Genomic DNA, 27,275 nt, shown 5'->3' on the forward strand with positions numbered 1-27,275 from the left:
GAATCCTCAAGGTCATTGGCCACAGATAAAATGACGTAAAATCACGTTATATGTACAGTAGCTTCATCTTAAGCAAGGTGAATGCTTTACAGTCCTTGTCATATGAAGAGAAATAATGAAGAGAAATTATAGATAAAACGTATCGGTGCTCATCGGCCATTGGACATAAACATTACACAAGAAGTTAGAAATCGCAAATTCAACAATGAGTGGTTTGGAAGGAAGTGAGCACAGCACAAGGTGAGTCCAAAAATGTCTTGTATGCTGCTGCATAAATTATGTAATATGCCAGGGAGATATGTATACTGTAGCTAAGAAAGTAATACTAAGTGTATGTTGTGTAGTAAGATGTTAGTAGCCCATGTGCCTCACCCTAATAATTTGGTCCATTTACCCCTCTTAATTTCGCCTACCGTTCTGATTTGGTGGTGCACGTGCACATGTAGACTATAGCCTGTTTTAGATAAATGTAATCATCGAATATTGTAAGAGCTTTCATTGTCTGCTTATATGGCCCAGTTACTTATCCTACAGCTCTGACTTGGTGTACAGGAAGAATAATGTAAGAACAGCCCATGTTCTGAATTCTGTCGCTGTACATTTAAAAAACGCTGAACAAATAGTTCACAACGTCCATCCTAGCTCGCTCATTAATGTCTTAATCTAAATGACGGATTGCCTCTTATCCGCTCGTCGTTCCCTTATGCCATAGTTTGTACATCTCAATTGTCAGTACAAACCACATTTATTTAAACAAGTCAGCCATATCAGCTATGTTTTTTTTTTAAAGGCAGTAAATGAGGCTGAATTAACTGTTTTGCTGCAAGACAAGGCTCCGCTGATAGCCAGGTGTAGCAGTGGTAAGGTGCTGATAGAACTCTGCTGTTGGGACAGCTTTATGTAGGCCCTAACAGTTTGTGGGCACCATTTGTCACCGTTATAGTGCAATTAATGTATTGTTTAGTGTTGTGTAGTGGCTTTGCTGGCATTTTTGTTTTTTTTGCCCCACCAAGATTTACATGCTCACTCAATACAAAACATGGATTTACTATCTTTCTGAGTTCTCTGATGTTTGTAGAACCACCTGCAACTAGACACGGACATTTATAAGATAACTGTTTTCCAGAATCAGGAACGAAGAGAGTATCACCAATACCAGGTTAGTTGAAGAAACTATGGCGGCGGTTTGTATGGGCAAACCTCTAAAGTCCAGTAATAATGCCAGACACGAAAGATCGTTGGTTATCACACATTATCTGGCATATAAACTGTAGCAAGTAGGTGACATCAACTCACAAATAGACTTTGATCACATATAGGTGCATTATGATCTGCGACACATAGCTAAATGCCACTGGTATTTAAAGGCAATCAATGCTAAATGTCACTGCCAGGGAAGGTGTCCCACAAGGCAAATTAAATGAATTATACAAGCCCTCAATTCATGATTGTGACAGAATGCAGGAAATGTCAGCATACCTTTTCTGGTTCTCTATCTGTAGGTAAGCGTTCAGTTCTTCTAGGACTGTGTGAACAGATGCATTTTCTTGCTTGGGAAGTTAACAGCCATCAAAAGAAGGAGATGCCAGGGTGGCCAGAGGGAGTTGTAGCCATTGAAAAACACAACTAATTCAGCTCATTGAGGGCTTGATGATTAGATGACCAGTTGAATCATGTGTGCATGTCCAGGGTTACAATACAAATGTGTACTGTTGAGGGTACTCGAGCACCAGGGTTGGGAAAACACTGGTCTACTTCATGACCAACGTTGGGGATACAGTTGACTCAGTGTGACAACTCAATGCTACAGTTAGCTAGCACACTTTGTTCAGAAAGCGCAGTATTGGCTAGCTAGCCAGGCTAATGCACCTAACTATACTGAACAAAAATATAAAACACAACCATTTTACTGAGTTACAGTTCATATTAGGAAATCAGTCAATTGAAATCCATAGATTAGGGCCTAATGAATGTATTTCACAAGACTGGGCAGGGGGAGCCAGGCCCAGCCACTCAGAATGAGTTTCCCCCCCACAAATGGGCTTTATTACAGACAGAAATACTCCTCAGTTTCATCAGCTTACTGGGTGGCTGGTCTCAGACGATACCTCAGGTGAAGAAGCCAGATGTGGAGGTCCAGGGCTAGAGTGTCTATACGTGTTCTGCAGTTGTGAGGCTGGTTGGACGTACTGCCATATTCTCTAAAACGACATTGGAGGTGGCTTATGGTAGAGAAATGAACATTCAATTCTCTGGCAACAGCTCTAGTGGACATTCCTGCAGTCAGCTCAGCAATTGCATACTGCCTCAAAACTTGAGACATTGGTGGCATTGTGTTGTGTGACAAAACTTCACATTTTAGAGTGGCCTTTTATTGTCCCCAGCACAAGGTGCACCTGTGTATTGATCATGCTGTTTAATCAGCTTCTTGATATGCCACACCTGTCAGGTGGATGGATTATCTTGGCAAAGGAGAAATGTTCACTAACAGGGATGTAAACAAATGTGTGCACAAAATTGGAGAGAAAATAAGCTTTTTGTGCATATGGACAATTTCAGGATATTTTATTTCAGCTCATGAAACATGAGTCCAACACTTTACATGTTGCGTTTATATTTTTGTTCAGTATAAATTAGCTATATCACACATTTACAGGGGGCAGGAGGCTTTGTCCAGTACAGTACAGTGCCTAATTGCTTAGGCTAGCTAGCTAAATTCTAATGCCAGTTGCAAACGTTAGCTAGCAAATGCTGAACACAAGTTGTTCAATTAAGCCGTTACAATTATGCAATGCTGATCTATGGATTCTAATCAAATATTTTATTCTGACCTTAGTTTGTCAGTTGAAAAGGTGGCTAAGTAATAGTGATGTTACAGTTGTTCAATTAAGCCGTTACAATTATGCAATGCTGATCTATGGATTCTAATCAAATATTTTATTCTGACCTTAGTTTGTCAGTTGAAAAGGTGGCTAAGTAATAGTGATGTTACATTTGATACCGGAGCCCTGAGGCATGCGTTAAAATCGCTAAGCAGTTTACTTCGAAGCAGTGTGCCAATGATTGTATCAGTTGATCAGAAGCACGTGATCAATGATGTCCAAAGCTTTGTTTTGTCAAACAATCACATGATTGGAATGCCCGACAATCCATACATCTCTTAATAAGGGTTATTGAATCTTGATGAGAATATAAAAAAACGTAATGTTATGGGAAAATCCATAATTAGTCAACTGGCAGATGATACCACTATTTTTCTTAAAGCTCCCGAAAGCACATCTCTGGGTCGATCGTCTTTTCAGTTTGCTGCAGCTAACGCCTGGAACGAGCTGCAACAAACACTCAAACTGGACAGTTTTATCTCAATCTCTTCATTCAAAGACTCAATCATGGACACTCTTACTGACAGTTGTGGCTGCTTTGCGTGATGTATTGTTGTCTCTACCTTCTTGCCCTTTGTGCTATTGTCTGTGCCCAATAATGTTTGTACCATGTTTTGGGCTGCTACCATGTTGTCATGTTTTGTTGCTACCATGCTGTGTTGTCATGTGTTGCTGCCTTGCTATGTTGTTGGCTTAGGTCTCTCTTTATGTAGTGTTGTGTTGTCTCTTGTGATGTGTGTTTTGTCCTATATTTATAATTTATTTTTTATTTTTAATCCCAGCCCCCATCCCCGCTGGAGGCCTTTTGGTAGTCCGTATAGTTAAATAAAAGGTTAAATCAATCAATAAATACATTTTCTCTGTGATATGGATGGCCTGTGGTTCAGTGTCCCTGCTTCCATCTTTAAAAAGATTGGAATAGATTTATTGCTTAGATGTTACTTTAATATTAACAAATTACCTGTGAAACGTTCTGCACTTCACCAACAAGTGTTATTATATAGGAAATCGGCATATAAACACAACTCCACATAACACACCGATATGGAATAACAGGTGTATTCTGTACCGTAACAAGACCATAGTCTTTCTTTTTTCTTTGACTTAACTAGGCAAGTCAGTTAGGAACAACTTATTATTTTACAATGACGGCCTACCCCGGCCAAACCCTCCCCTAACCCGGACGATGCTGGGCCAATTGTGTGCCACCCTGTGGGACTCCCGATCATAGGTTGTGATACAGCCCGTTATCGAACCAGGGTCGGTAGTGATGCATCTAGCACTGAGATGCAGTGCCTTAGACCGCTGCACCACTCGGGAACTAAGAGATGTAAGAATGAATGAAAAAAAATATCTGTAAAAGACCAAATCTTTTAGATGAAAGTTATAATATCCTCAGCTATAATGTCTAAGATAAAACATTACTTTCCTTATCGCCCCAAGCAATATTGTAGTCATAAATGCTATTACTTCTAGTCTTGTACTGCTGATGAAAGGGATGTTATTACATTCAGATGCATCTTTATACATAAATGGCTGTTTCCAGGATAAGAAGTGTAACAATACACGTCAGACTTCCAAATAATTCTTCCCAGAACTGTTAAAGAAACTGTCAAATTGTTTATGTTTCTGTAACCAAGAAAATAAAAATATTTGTCTTTCTCTATATTACCCAAGGCCAAAGAGAACCATTTAAAATTTCTAAACTAGTTATCTGTCAAATACATTTTTAAGATTGAAATTCAATGTAGAGCGTAATGACAACATTTTGTGGGAATGAAATTGAAACTACTGAACATATTTTATTTTCCTGTGATCATATTACCACTTTCTGGGAGGAGTTACATGATTAATTAATTTCAAAGAATATTAATATTGACAATATCACATACAATGACATCAAATTTGAGGGGGATTTACTTGGCTCATTGTCCTCTAGCGACTCATGGCGGCAGGCCGACTGCCTGCAGGCCGACTTCGGTTGTCAGTTGAACGGTGTTTCCTCCGACACATTGGTGCAGCTGGCTTCCAGGTTAAGCGAGCAGGTCGACCTTCGCCTCCCCCGAGCCCGTCGGGGAGTTACAGCGATGAGACAATATCGTAATCACGAAATTGGGGAGAAAAGGGTGTAAAAATTACAAAAAATATAATACATGTTTTTTTCAAGTCACCTTGTCTGAGAGAAATGTACATGGTTAAAGCATTACAACCTTTGAACACAACAGACACCCAATACCACAACCAACCATAGGCAGCCAATGCTTAAACAGAAAAAGTAGCCAGCCCCTTCCAAATAATTACTGTTGGTTCCATCTGTGTAAATGCGCCCCCTTATGAGCAGGCGCAGAATGCATCCATAAACTGCATTTCATTATATTGCTAATGAACGATTATGCCATTGAATGCAGAATATTGTTAACTGCTATTAAAAATGGTAAGGACTCATTTGCCATTTTGTCTAGCTAGCTACCATCACAGGTGATCTAGTAAAAACAAAAATGTATGCAATTTGATGTATGCTATATTTAATTGAGTATGGCTTTTCAGATTTTTCCAGAAAATAGTTTATTAATAGATACAGTACATAAGAACAAACAATAATTAGGAATTAACAGGCAGTCGTATACACCATTGAGAGTCAAAGCATGCTTAAGGTTTCTGAGGTGATTTTGTGTTGTGGTCAATAATTATTTACACATAATTGGACAACATCAAGGATATGGGGTAGTCTAAAAACTCTTCATAATTATGTTAAACCACAGTCAGGGTTGGAGTCCCAATTCCTGTCAATTCACATTTAGTCAAGCTAAGCAGTGACAATATTGAGGTCAGATCTAGGTAAGTGATTTTGAACCTTTTCTTACACATTCATAAATTAAACTAGCCAATGTGAAAACCTGATTCATATTGGCAATAACAGGTAACCTGTGTGCTTAAAACACTGGTTAACAGTCACTACAGAACAGACATCTTCATAATTTTATGCAGACCCACACAACATGATGCATACGAAACAAGTTCATATTGAATAGCCCGCATCTAAGGTGACCAAAAGTACACCCACACCAACTCAATTAGTTCTCTTCATGAAAATGGCATACAAAATGACAGGAGGCTGAATAAAAGGTGCAGTATGTCATATTTTAGCATGAACTTTGTTGGTTTTTGAGGAGTACAATTTAGTAATACCGGAAATTACAAATCATAAACCAGAAACTTAGCAGGATTGAAATGTTGTTACTGTTTTAAGTTTGCAACCGCCAAGAACAAAAATCCACAAGTTGGAATGCGCTAGAACTGCCCCATTCCCCTCATTGTTTTTGGTCATTAATGCTCAAGTTAGCAGTTGGGTGATTCTCATGAAACAAGTTTTAACCATGGCAGTAACAAATTGAGTTAAAAAACCATGATGCATCTGCAACAATCATTCAGAATTCTAAGATGCTTAGTTTATGGCATATTGCCTTACATTTTCACCCCAAATTCTCATTACCAAAATGCATCCGGATTAAAATTGGGTAATTTTACAAAATGGTACTACTAATACTAGAAAAACCTAACTTATTTGAATAAACACAATATGTTTCTGTAGTTTGAGGATAAATCATAAAAATTATTTACTAGTTGAAGTTTACATTAAACTAAAATATTTTTTACGTAAAAACAGTGTCTGTGGACATGTTTCTCATTACCGTAACACTTTTTCAAATGGCTGTAAAACTCCTATATTCATTTTTTTATAAAGTTTTATTCACCCATGATGCATCATCTAGAGAAGTAGTCCTTACATGAACACAAGTTAATTTAATCTTTATTTGTCTTCAGAATGAGGATCTTATTCTCCCTTTTACAACCTCATTACCAAAATGAGAAAAAAGCTCATATTGGGGAAAACGTAGAGAACCGTCACCTTACCAGCATGGAGGCATGAATGGGCTTTAGTGATGTGGTCAATTGTTTGCAAGCAATAGGAGACAGCAGACTGAGCCAAGTGCCTCTCATTACCACATCACTTTTAGGTCTTTCGTTACTGAGAAACTTAACTTTGGGTAACGATAATAACCTAATTTTAATGTATAGTCAATGGGTGTGCTGTGGTGGTAACTAATTATTTACTAGAACTACAGATTGTATAGATTTTTGGTAAAACATCAGTTATTCGATTAAGTAGGATCAAAGAATTATGGGTGTAAACCCCATTTAATTTACTTAAACCCCAGATTGTGGCTTTGTTTCAACAAAGAGCAGCCCCGCCACTTAAAGGAGGATATCCCCCATTTTGACAGTTTTACCTCTCTTTTTGGTAAATATCCCACATATTTAGATACTTTATAGACATATCATGTTATGCCATTTGCCCATAAGATGCCATTCAATTTAGAAACCCATCTAAAATACCTTAGAACCACACATATCCACATCCTAATACACCAATATTACCTGTAAAAAAAAGTCGCCGTTTTATGCTTAAGTCCACTTTCACTTTTGAAAATACGTGCACGTAATTACAGTACTTATGCTAAATTAAGGGATTTTAGTCAATTGTATTAAGACCAGTGATTTTCATATTACCCAAATCATTTGGGATTGACAAATGACACATTTTGATGATGACTAACAGAGCTCAGTACAGTTTCTAAACTGCAAACTATGCAACACTCATTACCAAAACATGTATTCTCATCTCCGGATCCAGCTTTTCATTACCGTAATAAACCAATATTTAGGAAATACTACAAAAAGTTAAATGTATACTTGTAATTTTCACTTCATCCGATAGTGTGCCTGTTGTTCTTTATCCAAATAGATTTACATAAAAACAAGTAATTATTACCAAAAAACAAGATTCAGAAAAGGTTGTGCGTTGCAGTAATGAAAAATTACAAAACACATGAATAATTTAATTTGAAATATATTTGTTTTCAGTGTTTAACTCAGGCCTTTTCATTAGGTGAGCAATGTTACAAAATATATAGAAATTGGTTTATTACTTTTTTGGGAATTCGAAAACTTTTGCGGTAATAAAAATGTTTGCATTGGTAGTTGTGGAAATGCATAATATCTGATAAATAAACAAAATAATTATGAAATAAATAAGAGATCCTAATCTTAGAGGAATTATGGTGGAAAATAAGTTTATTTCTTGTTGTAAAGTGCCAGCTTCGTGAGAATCACCCATTTGGTGTCAGCAGTTTAGTAGAAAAATATGTATTGTTGTGGATTACAGTTTCTCCTGGCCCGTAGACTACTGTCAAGGTAAGGAACCATCTTGCTAATGTTGTAATTTTGGTGAACCAAAGAGGGTATATTAAACACAGGTTTAAAAACTGTGGGTGAACTACACCTTTAAAGGCTATTAGTATTTGGAGATATTACACAATGCACCTTTAATGAGTAAGAGTTTAAAATGGCAATATAAAACAAAACAGCACCATTCATACTAAAGGTGTGGTCTTGGTTAACTAGAATAAGACATTTTCACATGTTCAAATTAATAATCTCAATAAACATGTAAAAACAGGGAGTGTTTGTTTCAGCGGGATATAGATTACTAGCACACATAGCCCATCCCTTTTGTAAAATAAATAAAAACAATTATCTACATCCAGAAGGACATCCATCTACATCCAGAAGGAATTATTGATGGGTGTGGTGAGATAATTGGGATGCACCAGGTCAAATAGGCCATCCTGCATGAGAGCAAAAACAAACAAATGTCAAATTAAGAATACTGTGAAGGTAGTCATGATAGCTTATAGCTGTAGGCCAAGAGCTGTGATCGTGAAATAACATTTCTTATAATTGCTGCTCGTTAACCAGAGGGAATCAAGGCATGTCATTTGACAGCATCTACAAGTCAATATTCTTCCATCCTTTCTAGTTATTTAGAAACTTTAGTGAGGTTGCTGTGAAACTTAGTACATTTTTCCATTGATATCCCCTGTTAAGAGTGCAGGTTGAGAAGAAAGCTAATTTCAATGAGGTGAATGATTTCCCTGACAACACTCACCTTTGGTGTGGTTCATCTTCCGGAGCCAATACTTCTGTCCTCAAAAATTGTGATTTCAACCTGGTGAGGGGGTTAGTTAAGGAAACTGGGATCCAACAGGACATTAAAGAAGGGTACACAAGAAAGGTCCGAGTGTGTGTCCCAAATGGCATCCTATACCCTATATAGCACACTACTTTTGACCAGACCAGTGCAATTTGGGATGTACCCTCTGTTTGTGTGAGCCTCCAAGACAGTAATGGATACAACCCTGAGACCTCTCTCTATTGGGTCTGTCAGCAGGAGTCCCAGAGGAGCGTAGATCTTCTCATTCTGCTCCTTGACGAACCTAGCGATTTTCTTCAATACCTAGAGACAAAAAAAGTAAGCCCTTTCATGGCTTGGCCTCATAAAAAGACTACATCCAATATGGCCACTGGTCCACGTGTCATTCAACATTGGTTAAGTCCCAAATGACACCCTTTTCCCTAAAAAGTGCAATACTTTTGACCAGGAGCCATAGGGTGACATTTGGGACCCAGTTGCTTTTTTATTTTTTATTATACCAACCCTTGGCCTACATATTGTCTAGTTCTATTTTTCCCCTCGGCAGGAAAAAACTGAACTAGACAATACATTTGCGCCAGGTGTGATATCGCTCCTAAATAACTCGTGCTAATATTCCTATCAACCCAGTAAGGCCAGCAGGCTAGTCTCTTTTTATTGGTATGTAACTTATGAAAGTTGTACCGCCAATTAGTTTTGTATTTAAACGTGTACATGATACTGCAACAAAATTTCCCCACAGGGACAATAAAGTCAGTAAAGTAAAAGACTTAGGGACCTACTTTCTCATAGTGGGTCTCCATACAGAGGAAAATTGTGTAGGCTGTCATGCAGGCCAAGCAGCCCTCCAGGTAAGACTTGCCACCAATTTTCTCAGCCTCTGCGTAAAGGTTGTTAAGTGTCTGCATCGTCTCCTCAAACTGCTGCTTATCAACCTGAAAAAATAATGCCCACCAACCCCTCAGTAAAAGGTATGCATGGCCAAATTCACACATTTGAAAAGGAAACAGGTGAGTAGCTAGTTGTTTCCATACATTGGGCCTAATTCAGGTGCTAATAAGGGTGAACACTGTACACAATCTTAAAGAAACCAATTCATTTCTAAGTAGCTCTGTGTGCGTGTGTGTTAAAGTGCTGAGCGATTAACCGGAATTTCAGGTATTTTCCCGTTTTAAAAAAAAACAGCTAATTGACAGGCATCAGTTCAATTATTTGAATTCCATTTCATTCGTTTTTTTCCCTTCTGTGAATGCGCAAATCAGATCCAGCCTGAACTGTGCGATGTAGTAGGGAGTTGCTGTTTCCAACAGTCTAATATTTTATAGTTTAGTGCATAAAATGTGGTCAATAATCCATTGCGCATCTACTTGTCTGGTCTGTTTGTTTTAAGCCTGCTACCGAAGAGAGAAGGATGTGCGATTGTGAGGTGATATATAGAGCCCCTCAGTGGAGGTGTCATAATACACATAAAACCTAGCGGTCAAATATGGAAATGGTTCAACTCGTTTTTCCACCATTCATTTTCCCCCATAGGGTATTTTTGAAACACTTCAAATATGGGCTGTGTTTCGTGTAGGCTTACCCTGGCGTGACGTTTTGATAACCATGTAAATCTCACTTGGACAAGGTGACATTAATCAATATATTTGTCTCTACTTACTCTCAGATTTGAAAATGCTAATTAGCATCAAAGTAGACATCACGCTCCTGCACGCCATCTAACTGACACCTTTGCTAACAGGAATTGTGTCAATTCAAAACTTGTACAAGACAGTTAACAGAAATGTCAATTTAAAGAAATGTAGCCAATTAATTAATTACTACATTTAGCTAACATTAGATGTATATATGGATTAAGTATCTAACGTTAGTATTTATAAAATAGTCAGATAGCATAGGCATCAGCTCTATAAAATAAAAATGTAATATACAAAACTGAAATATTTTATTAAAGTTGTGAAAAAATGATGGTTAATAGGTGATAAGCAGTAAAGGGCCAGCTATACCATCATGTGACTTATTGTTTTATGCTGTGTTCCAGCATTCAACCCACAATGCCTAGTGCATTTAATGTAAAACAAAAACAATCAAAAACCGTGATTATTTGTTTATAATCGAACTGAAACGATTTATAATCGAACCGAATCGCTCAGCACTAGTGCGTTATCATACCCTGGACTCCAGCTCCGAGGGGAACTTGGTCTGGAACTTGCAGATTTTACCCGAGTTGTAGTCCCTCTGGACATACACTTTGGAGGCGACGGCTGCTTGTTGCTGCAGCTCCTGTAAGCTGTGCGTCTGGGAGGGGTAAAGCATAAATTAAGTGAGGAAAGCATGACTTGAGAAAACATCTCATGGGATCACTTGAATCCATCAGAATTCTAGTTATTGAGTTATTGGGAAAAGCTAGCTAGCTAACGTTACATATCTCTGCTTCAGACAGACTTTTATGGGCCTTAAGATGTTTTTGGGAAACCGGGCCCTGGACAGGCAGAGTCTAGCTAACTAACGTACCTAGTTTGCTAGGCTAGTAGACCAAGCACCACAGTACAGGCAGCCACCAAATGGTGATATCTAATTTCGTCAGACACGGCTTATAATATAGTTGTAATTGTCTCAATACACACAGTTAAAACACAAATTTGAACGCAATTTACCTCCGCCATAGTGGACTGTGAGTGTTCCTTCCTCCAGCTAGCTCACTACTGCCGCGTTCAAACCAACTGGGAACTCGGGGAAAAACGAGCTCTGACTAGGAACAATCGATTTTAATGGTCATTAAACTCGGAATTCCAACTCCGGAACTAGTGCTTCTTTCTAGTGCCGCGTTCAAAACAACTAGGAACTCGAAAAAATACGAGGTAAAATCATGACGTCAGTTATCTTAAGGTCGGAAAGTCGGAGCTCAAGAAAAAGGCCCGAGTTCCCGAGTTGGAATTCCGAGTTCGATAACCGTTAAAATATATTTTTTTCTCCGAGTTCTCAGTTGTTTTGAAAGCTCGGAAGTCAGAGATTTCCGGGATCGAGTTCCGAACTCCCAGTTGTTTTGAACGCTGCATGACACCCCTGTGACGCGGGCAAGAATAACTACGCACTTCCGGGTCACGGATTTTTGGAATCCTTTAGAATTAGAGTCCTTTCCTACATACTTTCTAAAAGAATAACTAGGGCGAAAATGATAATAAATGTGCATAACTATCGATATATTTGATACTACTTATCATACAAAAAATTATTGAAAATATTTCTATAAGATATTATGTCAGTTATTTGTCAACAATGTTTTTTAATGTGTGTACATTTATTGCACAGTACATAATTGCTTGTACTGTTGTGTCACAGTAAAAGGGTGGTCCATTCTACTCAGGAGAAAAACATATTGATACAACAGTAGCTAAAATGGGGAGAAGTCTGTCCATAATAAATCCCTACTCTACCTTCTAAACAGCACTATCAACAAGGCATGTCACACAGGTCCTAGTTTTGTCGCACCTGACTATTGTTCAGTTGTGTAGTCAGGTGCCACCAAGAAGGACTTAGGAAAATTGCAATTGGCTCAGAACAGGGCAGCACGGCTGGCCCTTGGATGTATACAGAGAGCTAACATGAATAATGTGCATGTCAATCTCTCCTGGCTCAAAGTGGAGGAGAGATTAACTTCATCAATACTTGTATTTGTGAGAGATATTGACATGTTGAATGCACCGAGCTGTCTGTTAGAACTACTAGCACACAGCTCGGACACCCATGCATACCCCACAAGACATGCCACCAGAGGTCTCTTCACAGTCCCCAAGTCCAGAACAGCCTATGAGAGGCGCACGGTATTACATAGAGCCATGACTACATGGAACTCTATTCCACATCAAGTAACTGATGCAAGCAGTAAAATTTTATTTTTAAAAACAGTAAATAATACACATTCTGGAACAAATCAATGTGCCGAATACAACAAGTGTAGACCTTACCGTGAAATGCTTACTTACAAGCCCTTAACCAAGAGTGCAGTTCAAGAAGAGTTAAGAAAATATTTACCAAATAGACTAAAGTAAAAAATAAGAATAACAAGTAACACAATAACAATAACAAGGCTATATACAGGGGGTACCGGTACCGACTCAGTGTGTGGGGGTACAGGTTAGTTGAAGGTAATTTGTACATGTTGGTAGGGGTGAAGTCTATGCATAGATAATAAACAGTGAGTAGCAGCAGTGTACAAAAGGGAGGGGGGGGGGGGGGGGTTCAATGTAACAGCAGGGACTGTAAAGTAACACAAACATAGGCACAGACATATGCATACACACACACGATAACATACGCACTATACACACGTATGGTGTGTTTACGGACATATTCAATCTCTCCCTATCCCTGTCTGCTGTCCCCACATGCTTCAAGATGGCCACCATTGTTCCTGTACCCAAGAATGCAAAGGTAACTGAACTAAATGACTATCGCCCTGTAGCACTCACTTCCGTCATCATGAAGTGCTTTGAGAGGCTAGTTAAGGATCATATAACCTCCACCTTACCTGTCACCCTAGACCCACTTCAATTTGCTTACCGCCCCAACAGGTCCACAGACAATGCAATCACCATCAAACTGCACACTGCCCTATCCCATCTGGACAAGAGGAATACCTATGTAAGAATGCTGTTCATTGACTATAGCTCAGCATTCAACACCATAGTACCCTCCAAACTCATCATTAAGCTTGAGGCCCTGGGCCTCAACCCCGCCCTGTGCAATTGGGTCCTGGACTTCCTGAAGGGCCGCCCTAAGGTGGTGAAGGTAGGAAACAACATCTCCACTTCGCTGATCCTCAACACTGGGGCCCCACAAGGGTGTGTGCTCAGCCCCATCCTTTACTCCCTGTTCCCCCATGACTGCTTGGCCATGCACCTCCAACTCAATCATCAAGTTTGCAGACGATACAACAGTAGTAGGATTGATTACCAACAACGACGAGACAGCCTACAGGGAGGAGGTTAGCGCTCTCGGAGTGTGGTGTCAGGAAAATAACCTCTCACTCATTGTCAACAAAACAAAGGAGATTATCGTGGACTCCAGGAAACAGAAGAGGGAGCACCCCCCTATCCACATCGACAGGACAGCAGTGGAGAAGGTGGAAAGTTCCTTGGCGTTCACATCACCGACAAACTGAAATAGTCCACCCACATAGACGGTGTGGTGAAGAAGGCACAACAGTGCCTCTTCAACCTCAGGAGGCTGGTAGAACTGTGGCTTGTCAACTAAAACCCTCACAAACTTTTACAGATGCACAATTGAAAGCATCCTGTCGGGCTGTATCACCGCCTGGTACGGCAACTGCAGCGTCCACAACCGCAGGGCTCTCCAGAGGGTGGTGCGGTCTGCACAACGCATCACCAGGGGCAAACTACCTGCCCTCCAGGACACCTACAGCACCCGATGTCACAGGAAGGCCAAAAAGATAATCAAGGACAACAACCACCCAAGCCACTGCCTGTTCACCTCACTATCATCCAGAAGGCGAGGTCAGTACAGGTTCATCAAAGCTGGGACCGAAAGACTGAAAAACAGCTTATATCTCAAGGCCATCAGACTGTTAAACAGCCATCACTAACACAGAGAGGCTGCTGCCTACATACAGACTTGAAATCATTGGCTACTTTAATAAATGGAACACTAGTCAGTTTAATAATGCCACTTTAAAAATGTTTACATATCTTGCATTACTCATCTCATATGTATATACTGTATTCTATACTATTGCATCTTAGCCTATGTGCTCTGACATTGCTCATCCATATATTTATATATTCTTATTCCATTCCTTTATTTAGATTTGTGTGTATTAGGTATTTGTTGTGGAATTATTAGATGTTACTTGTTAGATGTTGCTGCACTGTTGGAACTAGAAGCACAAGCATTTCGCTACACTCGCAATAACATCTGCTAACCATGTGTATGTGACCAATACATTTGATTAGATTAGATTTTTTACACATGGATTTTGTGTTGTAGATATGTGGTAGTGGAGTAGGGGCCTGAGGGGATACACTTAGTGTGTTGTGAAATCTTTTGTGAATGTATTGTAATGTTTTTAAAATTGTTTAACTGCCTTAATTTTTCTGGACCCCAGGAAGAGTAGCTGCTGCCTTGGCTTTACATGGCTCACGGGTCTATGTTAGTACTTGCTGAAGCCAGCTGTACTGGGTCTGTGTTGGTACTTGCTGAAGACGGCTGTACTGGGTCTGTGTTAATACTTGCTGAAGACGGCTGTACTGGGTCTGTGTTAGTACTTGCTGAAACTGCCAGTACTGGGTCTGTGTTAGTACTTGCTGAAACTGCCAGTACTGGGTCTGTGTTAGTACTTGCTGAAACTGCCAGTACTGGGTCTGTGTTAGTATTTGCTGAGGCCAGCTGTACTGGGTCTGTGTTAGTCCTGGCTGAAGCCAGCTGTACTGGGTCTGTGTTAGTACTTGCTGAAGCCAGCTGTACTGGGTCTGTGTTAATACTTGCTGAAGCCAGCTGTACTGGGTCTGTGTTAGTACTTGCTGAAGCCAGCTGTACTGGGTCTGTGTTAGTACTGGCTGGATGTGGACCAACTGAGTCTGTGCTTGTACTGGCTGATGATCCTCTACTAACAAACTTAAGCATAGCACCTGTAAATTATAGATAACAATACTATTATACATTTTATCAGCTTCATCAGGCCCATTCAAACTGGCTCCCCCAGATTTGATTTTATACATTTTAAATACATTTTACTATTTATACTATGGCTTGGCTGAATACTTGATGGTTATTATTTACTGAGAGCTGTGCATCCATATTGCCCAGTATGCCCAGCTAATCAACATTTTAAATTCAATATATAAATCAATAGTCAGTGTTAATCCATTGCTTTCCATCTTGCATTAGTCCAGAGTTGTAACTAAATCTTGACTGAGATACTTGATAATCGTTGTCTTGTTTTAAAATGATGTGCGCCTATGAGGAGTGCCATCACGCCCATATATTGTCTGGACTGGTCCCCACAGAGGTTGCTGCTGGAAAGCGCAAGTTTCATTTCGTGCACGCGCATATGAACGCATGTTCACGCTCGACGCGGTTATCTTTTTCAAGCTGCAGTTTATAAACACTGTTGCCCGTTGGCGTTTATCAAACGTAATAAATAGTTGTATTTCCCTCTCACTTTTGTCATGCACAAAGTCACAGAACACAGTCCTGGAAGTGGCTGGCAAGCAAGCAAGACACAGACAGACCAAGAGATGCACTGCCCAGCTAGGTTAGCCAAAAGGCACCTAAAGACTTTCTGACCATGAGAAACAAGATTCTATGGTCTGATGAAACCAAGATCAAACTTCTTTGGCTTGAATGCCAAGCGTCACATCTGGAGTAAACCTTGCATCATCCCGATGGTGAAGCATGGTGATGGCAGCATCATGCTGTGGGGATGTTTTTCAGCGGCAGGGACTGGGAGACTAGTCAGGATCGAGGCAAAGATGAACGGAGCAAAGTACAGAGAGATCCTTAATGAAAACCTGCTCCAGAGCGCTCATGACCTCAGACTGGGGCCAAAGTTCACCTTCCAAAAGGACAATGACCCTAAGTACACAGCCAAGACAATGCAGGAGTGGCTTAGGGACAAGTCTCTGAATGTCCTTGAGTGGCCCAGCCAGAACCCAATTGAACATCTCTGGAGAGACCTGAAAATAGCTTGAGAGGATCTGCAGAGAAGAATGTGAGAAACTCCCCAAATACAGGTGTGCCAAGCTTGTAGCGTCATACCCAAGAAGACTCAAGGCTTAATCGCTGTCAAAGGGGCTTCAACAAAGTACTGAGTAAAGGGTCTGAAAACTTATGTAAATGGAATATTTCAGGGTTTTTTAAAATATGAATTAGCAAAAATGTTTTCGCTTTGTCATTATGGGGTATTGTGTGTAGATTGATGAGGGGGGAAAAAACAATTTAATCAATTTTAGAATAAGGCTGTAACGTAACAAAATGTTGAAAAAGTCAAGGGGTCTGAACTTTCAGAAGGCGCTGTATAAGCAAGCTGTATGTCAGATCGAAGACAGGAGGAGAAATGGAAGTGAGGTGCCTTTTTGCTGATCCATTTTTGGTTTCTGGGTGGGTGAAAACAGAGTTGGGTGCTGTGGAATCGGTGAAGGTCACCAGAAATGGTCTTGTGATAATTGTTTGTGTTTCTGTTGGTCAGAGGGAGCAGGTGCTCCGCCTCAAACAAATAGGGACAAGAGACGTGAATTGTTTTGCTCTCGAGAAAAGGGCGCCATTGAAAGGAGTGATTACTGGGCTAGTTGTAAATGTGAAAGTTGACCAACTGAAGGGGAAGATTCCTGTGATGCTCGTCGTTTGGTGCGACACAGACACAGTGGCGTGAGTGGTGAAACAGAAGAGTCTTTGTCTGTTTTTGTGTTTGTTTTGATTTTGAGTCTTTGCCCGACAAAGTGATGTTAGGATATATAGTTATCCCATATGAGCTTTTGTGCCGAATACATTATGGTGTTACAGGTGTCAAGCTTATGGGCATGTGGCAGAAGTGTGTAGGAGGGAGGCTCCTAGGTGTGAGAAGTGTGCAGAAGGGCATGAGACAAAGGAATGTGTAGCATTGAGGGAAGAAGCACTATGTATTAATTGTAGCGGTGCCCATGGGGCTGGGGTTCAGAAATGTCTGGTGCGAGAGAGGCAGGTTGAGGTTACCAGGGTTAGAGTAGTGCAGAAGTTGTCATATGCTAAGGCAGTGAGGAAAGTAGAGGAAGATGTGTCAAGGTGGAGGTATCCTGAGAGGAGTGGTGTGAGTAGTAGAACTGTACCAGTACAGAGGGATAGGCCAACAAGGGATATGTTTCAGTAAGATTGGATTTTTAGCGTTTATAGAAATGGTTATCAACTGTACGGCAGGGACGCAAGTCACAGAAAATGTAGGTTATGGTGGAAGCTGCAGAGAAGTATTTGGGTGTACGAGACTTGACGTCAGAAGAGTTACAGGGTGTGTTGAGTGGTGGTGTCCTGTCCTTTCAGGCTGTTGGCCTGAGATAGGTCTAGATAGATTGAAATAGTGGAGTAGGGGGGTGGGTTTTTAATGAGTGTAGGGTTAGATGGTAGGGTATTTGTTGATTTATTTCCTTTTTTAATGTTTTTTTTTTAAAGCAAAGTATAACGGAGTTATACCCCAGTCTAGTTAGTGGCGGTAATGCAAAATGTATTGGATGCCAACCGCCGTTAAACCTCATCGAAGAAGAAGTAAATGCAGTACGAGCGGGCGGGACAAAAGTGACCAATGGAGGGGTCTGCGAATGAGTGCGCTGAGGCAGTAAAGTCTGTAATTATATCAGCTGCAGATATGACCGTGCCAGTGTGTTCTGGGGGAGGAAGACAGCGGGTAGTGCCATGGTGGACAGATGAATGCTCATAGGTGATGCAGGAAAGGGATATAGCTCTACGGGTAATTAATAATGGCTTGACAGAAGGAAGAGAGCGATGACAAGAAGAACGATTAAGACGGCGAAAAGGGAGGCATGGTGGGAATTTTGCTCCACTATTGCTTGAGGGACTGAAATTGGTGCGGTTTGGAAAATGTTTTCATTATGTGGAAGTGTAAAAATGCTGGAATTCCAGTAAAGAAATGTCAAATGTCCTAGGTGGTGCATTTTTTAGAGGTTCATGGATGTGAGCACCTATGTGATGAGAGTAAGAGGAGACGTAGGTTAAATTGAAAGGAGCATGGAGATGTTTTCAGAAAAAGGGGAGTCAGGAGAAGCTATGGATGCAGAGTTTTCTGTTTGAGATGACAAGGGTGTTTGAGGGCGGACTGCTCCTGGAGAGGATAGGATGTGTTATGTGTTGTTTAAGCATGCACCGAACAGTGTGTTGGAAGCAGTGTTAGGGTTGTATAATAAGGTGTGGAGGACTGGGGTGATACCTGCCGGGTGGAAACGTGCGGTGGTGTTGCCATTTGTAAAACCTAGGCCCATCGCGCTGACTTCCAACGTGTAAGTTGATGGAAAAGATGGTTGTGAGTAGGATGATGTATTTTGTGGAAGTTAGGGGTTTGATGAGCGTAGCACAGAGTGGTTTCAGAAGAGGGGGGTCTGCCATGGATGCCCTGGTGACAGTTAGTACAGAGATAGCCAAGGCCCTGTCAATAAAAGAGGTGATGAGTGTTGTGTATTTTGACATTGAGAAAGCTTATGATACCATGTGGAGGGAAGGGTTTTTGATCAAATCAAATCAAATTTTATTGGTCACATACACATATTTAGTAGATGTTATTTAAAAAATATATATATTTCACCTTTATTTAACCAGGTAGGCTAGTTCTCATTTACAACTGCGACCTGGCCAAGATAAAGCAAAGCAGTGCGACACAAACAACAGAGTTACACATGGAATAAACAAACATACAGTCAATAACACAATAGAAAAAAAGTATATATACAGTGTGTGCAAATAAGGTACGGTAGGTAAGGCAATTTTTATTGCGAGTGTAGTGAACTGGTTAGTGTCTTCACTGACATTTTCAACGTCTCCCTGACCGAGTCTGTAATGCCTACAGTACCAGTCAAAGTTTGGACACACCTACTCATTCCAGGGTTCTTCTTTATTTTTTACTATTTTCTACATTGTAGAATAATAGTGAAAACATCAAAACTATGAAATAACACAATGGAATCATGTAGTAACCAAAAAAGTGTTAAACAAATCTAAATATATTTTATATTCTTCAAAGTAGCCACCCTTTGCCTTGATGACAGCTTTGCACACTCTTGGCATTCTCTCAACCAGCTTCACCTTGAATGCTTTTCCAACAGTCTTGAAGGAGTTCCCATGTATTCTGAGCACTAGTTGGCAGCTTTTCCTTCACTATGCGGTCCAATCACTGCCTGCTATGGCAACAGCTTGGCATCCAACCGTAAGGTGCTACAGAGGGTAGTGCGTATGGCCCAGTACATCACTGGGGCAAAGTTCCTGCCATCAAGGACCTATATACTAGGTGGTGTCCCAAAAAAACACCAGCTACCCAAGTCATAGACTCTCTCCAATGCGGCATGGCAAGCGATCCTTTTTCTGCTGGAGGTCATTTTGCAGTGCTCTGGCAGTGCTCCTCCTTGCACAAAGGCGGAGGTAGCGGTCCTGCTGCTGGGTTGTTGCCCTCCTACGGCCTCCTCCACGTCTCCTGATGTACTGGCCTGTCTCCTTGTAGCGCCTCCATGCTCTGGACACTACGCTGACAGACACAGCAAACCTTACCACAGCTCACATTGATGTGCCATCCTGGATGAGCTGCACTACCTGAGCCACTTGTGTGGGTTGTAGACTCCGTCTCATGCTACCACTAGAGAAAGCACCACCAGCATTCAAAAGTGACCAAAACATCAGCCAGGAAGGATAGGAACTGAGAAGTGGTCTGTGGTCACCACCTGCAGAACCACTCCTTTATTGGGGGTGTCTTGCTAATTGCCTATAATTTCCACCTTTTGTCTATTCCATTTGCACAACAGCATGTGAAATGTATTGTCAGTGTTGCTTACTAAGTGGACAGTTTGATTTCACAGAAGTGTGATTGACTTGGAGTTACATTGTGTTTAAGTGTTCCCTTTATTTTTTTGAGCAGTGTACATTTATGGACACCATCTATTTTACAATAGCTATATTTTGTTTGACTTTACTCCAGTCCTTCCTCTTCCCCCAATCTCTCCCATCTATTTCTGATTTCCATAGTTTGATTTGTATTTGCCATATCTTTCAAACTGTGCTCTTTCACAAAAGTTCTGAACCTATATACGTTTTACAGGCAGTGTATTACATTAGTTATATTATTAGTTCCAACCTGACCATAGAGCTTTTTATGCTATGTTGGTTAGGTCGGGAGGTGACTATGTCTATGTTGGCCTGGTATGGTTCCCAATCAGAGGCAGCTGTTTATTGTCTCTGATTGGGGATCATATTTTAGGCAGCCATTTCCCCTTTGTGGGATCTTGTCCAGGTAGTTGCCTGCGAGCACTACATTGAGCGTCACGTTTCTTTTGACGCTGTTTTTTCTTTGAGCCACTCTTCCAAATAGAGGATGGAAACATACCACGCTGCATCTTGGTCCGCTCCTTATAACAATCATGACACTTCAGCTCCATTCAACCACTCTTAGCACCACCCATATTAGATTTTTATTTGCCATATTTTTCAACTGTGCTGTTTCACACAAGTTCTGAACCTAACTATTGTCATTTATTCTAGATTGTAAATTGAAAATATACTTTTGCTTTCAGAGTATCTTCTTCTTGCTGGCTTCAGAGGTCAGACTAGCTTTTTTATGTACTACTTCCGGCAGACACCACATATGCTGCTTCTCAGGTCAAATGCTGTACCATACACCAAATATCTGAGATTTCACAACCTGTGAAAGACGTGTTCAGAAAGATGAGCCCTGATCATACAACTCTACCCAAAGGAACTCCCGGTTTAATTTCTGTACCCATATAAACCTATTGGGAACATTGACATCTACAGTCCACAAGACTAAATAGCCAAGCAGCTAGTTCACGACTACAGGTTTTACAATACATGGTGTCTGATGTGCAGCCACACCAATCAGGTTGTGGCCAAAGAACCCGACTTTACACTTACCAACTTTGGTAAAACACAAACGTGAATTAATTTTCTAGATTTTATTTAAAATGCAATGATCTTCTTGAATTTGGTCAGCAACCATAGGAGTGGAGTTTACTGCCGTCTAATCAAACAGGCCAAAGCCCATGTCGTCGTCCGAGCCCTCCTCAGACTCCTCCTTGGCCTCTTCTTTAGCAGCGGCTGGGGCAGCAGCCGTCTCTGCCGCAGCCACAGGAGCAGCTACAGCGAAGGCAGTGGGGTCAGCCAGGTAGGCCTTCACCTGGGAGTAAAAGGGGGTAGAGAAGCAATGTGAACTAAAATGTAGAAAGCTATGGATAAAACATGCCGATGGGCAACTTAGTGTCTGAGACCAAGCGTCCCTGCCAGCCGTGGGATGCAGACACAGGGATAGTAGGAAACTAGTTGATTTGTGCAGGGGGAACGACAGAGTAGCACTTAACAAGCTGCACTGTAACTTATCCTGCAACTGGGACAAAGTGGCCCCTATTCCCCATGTAAATGTTAGAGCAAAGGATTTGATAGGCATAAGCGATGTGAACATTCCTTAGCCTGGAGGGCAAGGTGGAGCTACAACCATATTACTTATACAATTATTTCAGCCCTACAGCAACTGTGGACTGGGCTAGTATTTGACCCGTCATCCATTTCAATACCATGTGGTCCAAATGTGGGTGGGACGACATACCTTGTCTGCCAGGGGGAAGGAGTAATCAGTTTCCACGGCGACCGCCAGGACCCTCTTGTATCCGTTGATGATGGTGTGAGGGACAGAGGCCAGAGTGGGGTATCCAATTGCCAGACACACACTGGCTATGTTACGCACACCCTGAAAGATACAAAGTTGTCAGGTATGACAGCAACTTACAGCACGTCAATAAAGTCTGTTCAACACATTTAGATTTGTCTGAGACCAAGCGTCCCTGCCAGCCGTGGTATGCAGACAGACAGGGATAGTAGGAAACTAGTTGATGTGTGCAGGGGGAACGACAGAGTAGCACCAAACAAGCTGCACTGTAACTTATCCTGCTACCTCAAAGCCAAAAGGGAAAAAATGGCCTGATTTCACAGCTTCTGTAGCATTCCTCTTCCAATGGCTCAGTGTTACTGTTTTTCATAACTTTAGATATGGATGAAGACTATGGAGGAAGGGGACCCAATGACAACCTAATAGGACACAGCGCTACACTTCAGTCCATTTAATTTACTACCCAACACACCAATAATACAACGGGTTTTGGATTATGGACCCAAAGTGGCTTTACAAGGCATTGTGTATATGCTACCTCACCTCCAGGAACCTGGCGTGCAGAGCATCCTCAGTAATGTCGAGAACCTCAGGGCTGTAGACACTACCGCTGTCATACACCTGCTGGATGAGCAGACCGAAGGAGAAGGGAGAGATGTTCAACATGTTGAGGAGCGTGGCCTCGCTGGCTCCCACCTTGTCTCCAGGCTTGATGAGCATCACGTCGCTCTGTAGGGAGAAGTGAAGCAGACACTTAGTCAGTGTTTCATTTTCAGAAACCCCATTTCATTGTTTTCTAGAGAATAAATGATTATACATATCCTACTGGAAACAGTGCATTACACACCCACACAAGCCTAGCAACAATTCATCAAATCAAGAAGAAACCCTTCTCAGACAAATGCCTCGATGTCTTCAAGTGAAAGGACACACTGCTCTGGGGACCTGAAACCAAAGACACAGAACGTGACCCTGACCCAGTTACCCCAGAGACAGATCGTGTCCCATTCCGACTCGTCATCGTCTCATCACTGAAGAATGTCTTATTTTGATGACTGAATGAAACGCCACCATCCCACTAGTTTATAGTAGAGCCCAATAAGCATAGACTGGCTGAGGACTAGACTAAAGTCGCAACACTCACCAATATTTCAATAGTTCCTCTGGAGATCTTGGTGGTGATGCCCAGGGCCTGGAAGAAGGAAGTCTTCTCAGGACCCAGCCCAGTGTTCTGGGCTGGCACAGTCACATCACAGGGGGCAATAGCGCCGGCACGGGCAGCAGCTGGCACCTGAGGGGCAGAGTGTCGGAGGTCAGTGAACATTCAACAAAGTGTATAGTCCATGGACGCATGCCAATTGACAGCCCACGAGACTGCGCAAACTCCACAGGACAGTGTCTGAGACCAAGCGTCCCCGTCAGCTGTGGGATGCAGACAGACAGGGATAGTAGGAAACTAGTTTATGTGTGCAGGGGGAACGACAGAGCAGCACTTAACAAGCTGCACTGTAACTTATCCTGCGTCGCCATCTCATCTGTAGGCATAATCCAAAATCTGGATTGTACATCGAGGGCTACATTGTATTACTAAATAATATCGTATTTGGTCCAAACGGCACCCTATCCCTATATATTGCCCTGGTCAAAAGTAATACGCTACAAGAGTGCCATTTGGGACAAACCTTGACAATTCCCTGCTAGACCAGAGCACCCAACACTGCAGTCACCTTGTTGGCCAGCAGCATGTCCCTGATCTCAGCCAGGTCTTCCTTGGTGAAGACAAAGCCCACATTTCCTTTGATGTGAGGCAGCAACCTGTGAAGACGGCAACACTTAACATCTCAATCCAACCCAACGGATAATGATACATGATTAACAAGACTGAGAAAACACTTGTCTGAGACCAAGCGTCCCTGCCAGCCGTGGGATGCAGACACACAGGGATAGTAGGAGACAGGTTTCTTTGTGCAGGGGGAACGACAGCGCAGTACTGAACACGCTGCACTGTAACTTATCCTGCTTCATAAATAGCCAATCCATGGGCTTGATAGCGGCATTTCAGCCTTTGATAACTAGGTCGTGTTCACGAATGCACAAAGCCAGCAAAACATTTCGCAACCTATATTGATAACAAGCTCATCTTATTGCCAACTTCAGGTTGTCCCTTTGACTTCCTAGTGAATGCGACCATGGTCAGCCTCTTAGGCCAAAATGTGTTTGCTGTGAACTTACTTCTCCAGGGCGGGGTTGTTCTCCAAGTGGCCGCGGATGGCTTTGCGCATCATGGTGTTTTTACCCATGAGCACCACAGCCTTCCCACGCAAGGACAGACGGATGGCCTGCATCTGCTTGGAGCCCACATTGTCGGCGCCGACAATAAAACATTTGGGATAGTCATCAAGCAATTGCTGCAAAGAGAAAAGTGAAAGTGAGACCAACTACTTCTTAATTTCACTGCTTGAGGAAATGTAAACCCACTACCATGGGATAACAAGACTACAAAAGCTTTATTCAGTTGGCTACAACGTCTGTACAAAAGTGTCTGAGACCATGCGTCCCCGTCAGCCGTGGGATGGAGGCAGACCGGGATAGCGAGGAGACAGGTTTCTGTGTGCAGGGGGAACGACAGAGCAGTACTGAACAAAATGCACTGTAACTTATCCTGCTTTGTACATGGTCAATCATAAACTGGTCTATTATGGAATGCCGTTTGGGTCTTTGCGTGTTAAAAGATGACTGTCGAAACCCTGACATGTGGAACTAAAAGCTTATTTAACATGTCAAATAACAGTTCCATTGTACAACATCTGTGGTAGCTAGCTAGCTTTAGCTCAGTCACAGGACTGATATCCCCCCTCCCCAGTCAGCCCATTGTGTGTATTGACATTCATATTGCACTGCACAACTTTAGGTAAGGATTGGAATCAAGAAATGGTGTATCAGTCTACTCAATAACCAAGACTATAACCAACATCCTCAGTTAGAAGACCCCAAAACATCCACGCAGTATTGTTCCTCTGGAATAGTGTTCAATACACAGATTGACAATAAATGTGGCTCAATTCAATCATTTCAGATGCCCACAATAAGAGCTACCACACTAATGTTCTCTGGGTGTCACTGACTAGACTGATACCATGTCATTGAGCCACAATCCATAGGTAAGGCTGTAGAGTTCATAAAGTATGTCCCCAAAGTAATTCAAAAGTATAATAGTGATTTCAGATTGTCTTTTGTTGATTTTCTATAACATTCCAATCTTGTTCAGCATGATCTATTAAATTGGCATAATTATACTATTTGTATTAATTTGCACCACTGTCAATGGCTTATATTTATTTTGTAGTATAAACGCAAACTCCACTATCGTGGCGAGCTTCAAATAGCTGAGTCCGACACATTATTTAAATAAATAGTCTTATAAATTATGATAATTTAAATGGCACCTAGCTGTATAGTTTGCTATTTAACAATAGCTACTGAAACAGATGTCGGTTTGCTATGTTTTTGGAGAAAAACACTGGCATCCATAAGCTTGCTAGCCTTTTTTATGACCAGCACTGTAGATGCGCGAGACAACTGCATCATAGCATACGTTTCGATTAATCGTTGTGACATATGAAATACGAGTGAGTAATCAATGTTTAATAGTTCCGTAAAATAATTATGAATGCGTTAAATTATTATGTGACGTACAGTCATACAGGTCCCGATTGGCCAACAAGCTTATTTTACGTGTTTCTTTGACACGCAAAAACCCAAACGGCGTTCCATAGTGTATACACTTTCGTGCATCAAAAGTGCTCAATTGTTTCAACGTACGATGATTTTCATAAAATAGTTGGACTTCCACGTGGTCCTGTCTTCCCTCGGCATCTTTGCAGTGCTTCGAAGGATCGCTTAAACAGCTGGTTTAAAGACAAGATTTTCTATGGAAAATAAAACTATGTTAGACAGGTAGCAGATTCACAACTAACGTAAAGTTACAATCACAGTAAGCACCAACCTTGCTAGTAGCCATCTAGATACACGGGCAGTCACTAACGCTACTCACCTAGCTAACGCTAATACACTGCAAAATAGGACTAGCTTTAGCAGTTAGCTGACGTAGCAAATACATAACGTAGGCAACATACATAACTATAGCTAGATAAACTAGTTCCGACTTGTTATTGGAAGTGGCTTTAAGGTGAAAATATTTTCCCATTATTGGTTACAAGCAAGTTTAGCTAGCTAAAATGTCACGGAAATAATGGTCGCACATGGCGGCAACCCACACAGCGAGTGTGCTGAATAGGCCGCACTGACGAAACACAATTTTTTTAAATAAGTCATCCTATTGATCTTTTGACATTGTCACATTACTATAGTTTAACGTAATCAAAGTATTTTATCAAATAATACAGCGAAATACATTTTAACATGTAAACCTACATAAAGAATCAAGGCCATGAAAATTCCTTACCTCTTACCAAGGACGCGTGAAAGAAAGAGAACCACATAAGAAGCGCACAAGTAATATACAGCACAAACAGCCAATCACAATCCACTACGACTACTATGGTCCACAGACATGATTGGCCAGCTGTGTCAATCTTTTTGTCGGTTGCTATCCGTGGGTGCGGTCGTTTTATGCCCCTGTCCACACCGGCTGTGGATTTCCAGAACGAGCAAGGCAGGAAATGCAGACTAGATTGGGGACGTAAATTTGTCAAGATCAAAAGAAAAAAAAGCAACCTATCTGCTCATAGTCTTAGCTCTGAGCATTCATTGTGTGTCTTGTGTGCATAGTAGTTGAGACAAAAACAATGAGTGTCAGAAATAAACAATTTATTTATTGGCATCAATCACATTGAATTAAAAATGATCAGCAATCAGGTACCGTATAGCCATCCCATAAAACATGACAACAGAGGTACATGGGCAAATAAAACAGGCAAGAGGAAAGGAAAAAACA

General features: G+C 41.3%; 2 protein-coding genes and 3 non-coding genes across 5 annotated transcripts; all 5 read right to left on the reverse strand.

The window, feature by feature from the left end:
* Nucleotides 1-5,422: 5,422 nt before the first annotated feature.
* LOC120062580 (golgin subfamily A member 7-like) lies at nt 5,423-11,886 on the reverse strand. The gene is made up of 6 exons (XM_039012668.1): nt 11,595-11,886; nt 11,110-11,235; nt 9,720-9,872; nt 9,139-9,240; nt 8,893-8,952; nt 5,423-8,572 (listed from the first exon to the last, which is right to left on the reverse strand). The coding sequence occupies exons 1-5, from the start codon at nt 11,601-11,603 to the stop codon at nt 8,905-8,907; spliced, it is 438 nt and encodes a 145-aa protein (XP_038868596.1). The 5' UTR covers nt 11,604-11,886; the 3' UTR covers nt 5,423-8,572; nt 8,893-8,904.
* A 9,197-nt stretch (nt 11,887-21,083) lies between these two features.
* On the reverse strand, nt 21,084-26,881 carry LOC120062586 (60S acidic ribosomal protein P0). The gene is made up of 8 exons (XM_039012679.1): nt 26,784-26,881; nt 26,141-26,247; nt 24,551-24,726; nt 24,046-24,133; nt 23,463-23,609; nt 22,862-23,047; nt 22,259-22,399; nt 21,084-21,832 (listed from the first exon to the last, which is right to left on the reverse strand). Exons 2-8 carry the CDS (start codon nt 26,192-26,194, stop codon nt 21,677-21,679), a joined length of 948 nt encoding a protein of 315 aa, XP_038868607.1. The 5' UTR covers nt 26,195-26,247; nt 26,784-26,881; the 3' UTR covers nt 21,084-21,676.
* On the reverse strand, nt 23,207-23,355 carry LOC120028380. The gene has a single exon (XR_005473441.1). It is a non-coding gene; the product is annotated as a small nucleolar RNA SNORD15 (small nucleolar RNA).
* Nucleotides 23,714-23,842, reverse strand: LOC120028389. Its single transcript, XR_005473443.1, has one exon. It is a non-coding gene; the product is annotated as a small nucleolar RNA SNORA63 (small nucleolar RNA).
* On the reverse strand, nt 24,212-24,340 carry LOC120028395. Its single transcript, XR_005473444.1, has one exon. It is a non-coding gene; the product is annotated as a small nucleolar RNA SNORA63 (small nucleolar RNA).
* Nucleotides 26,882-27,275: the final 394 nt, after the last annotated feature.

This window comes from Salvelinus namaycush, chromosome 2 (genome assembly GCF_016432855.1).
Source record: "Salvelinus namaycush isolate Seneca chromosome 2, SaNama_1.0, whole genome shotgun sequence".
NCBI classification, from domain to species: domain Eukaryota; kingdom Metazoa; phylum Chordata; class Actinopteri; order Salmoniformes; family Salmonidae; genus Salvelinus; species Salvelinus namaycush.

Bases quoted from the DNA above. Each gene is read 5' to 3' on its own strand.
- LOC120062580 (XM_039012668.1), bottom strand. The intron at 9,241-9,719 runs GTAGGTCCCTAA...TTTTGTCTCTAG, and splicing joins TGGAGACCCACTATGAGAAA to GTATTGAAGAAAATCGCTAG. The intron at 8,953-9,138 runs GTATCCATTACT...CCCCCTCACCAG, and splicing joins TAGAGAGAGGTCTCAGGGTT to GTTGAAATCACAATTTTTGA.
- LOC120062586 (XM_039012679.1), bottom strand. From the start codon at position 26,194: ATGCCGAGGGAAGACAGGACCACGTGGAAGTCCAACTATTTTATGAAA. The intron at 23,610-24,045 runs GTGACTGCAGTG...TCTGCCCCTCAG, and splicing joins ACATGCTGCTGGCCAACAAG to GTGCCAGCTGCTGCCCGTGC. The intron at 22,400-22,861 runs GTGAGGTAGCAT...TGTATCTTTCAG, and splicing joins TGCACGCCAGGTTCCTGGAG to GGTGTGCGTAACATAGCCAG.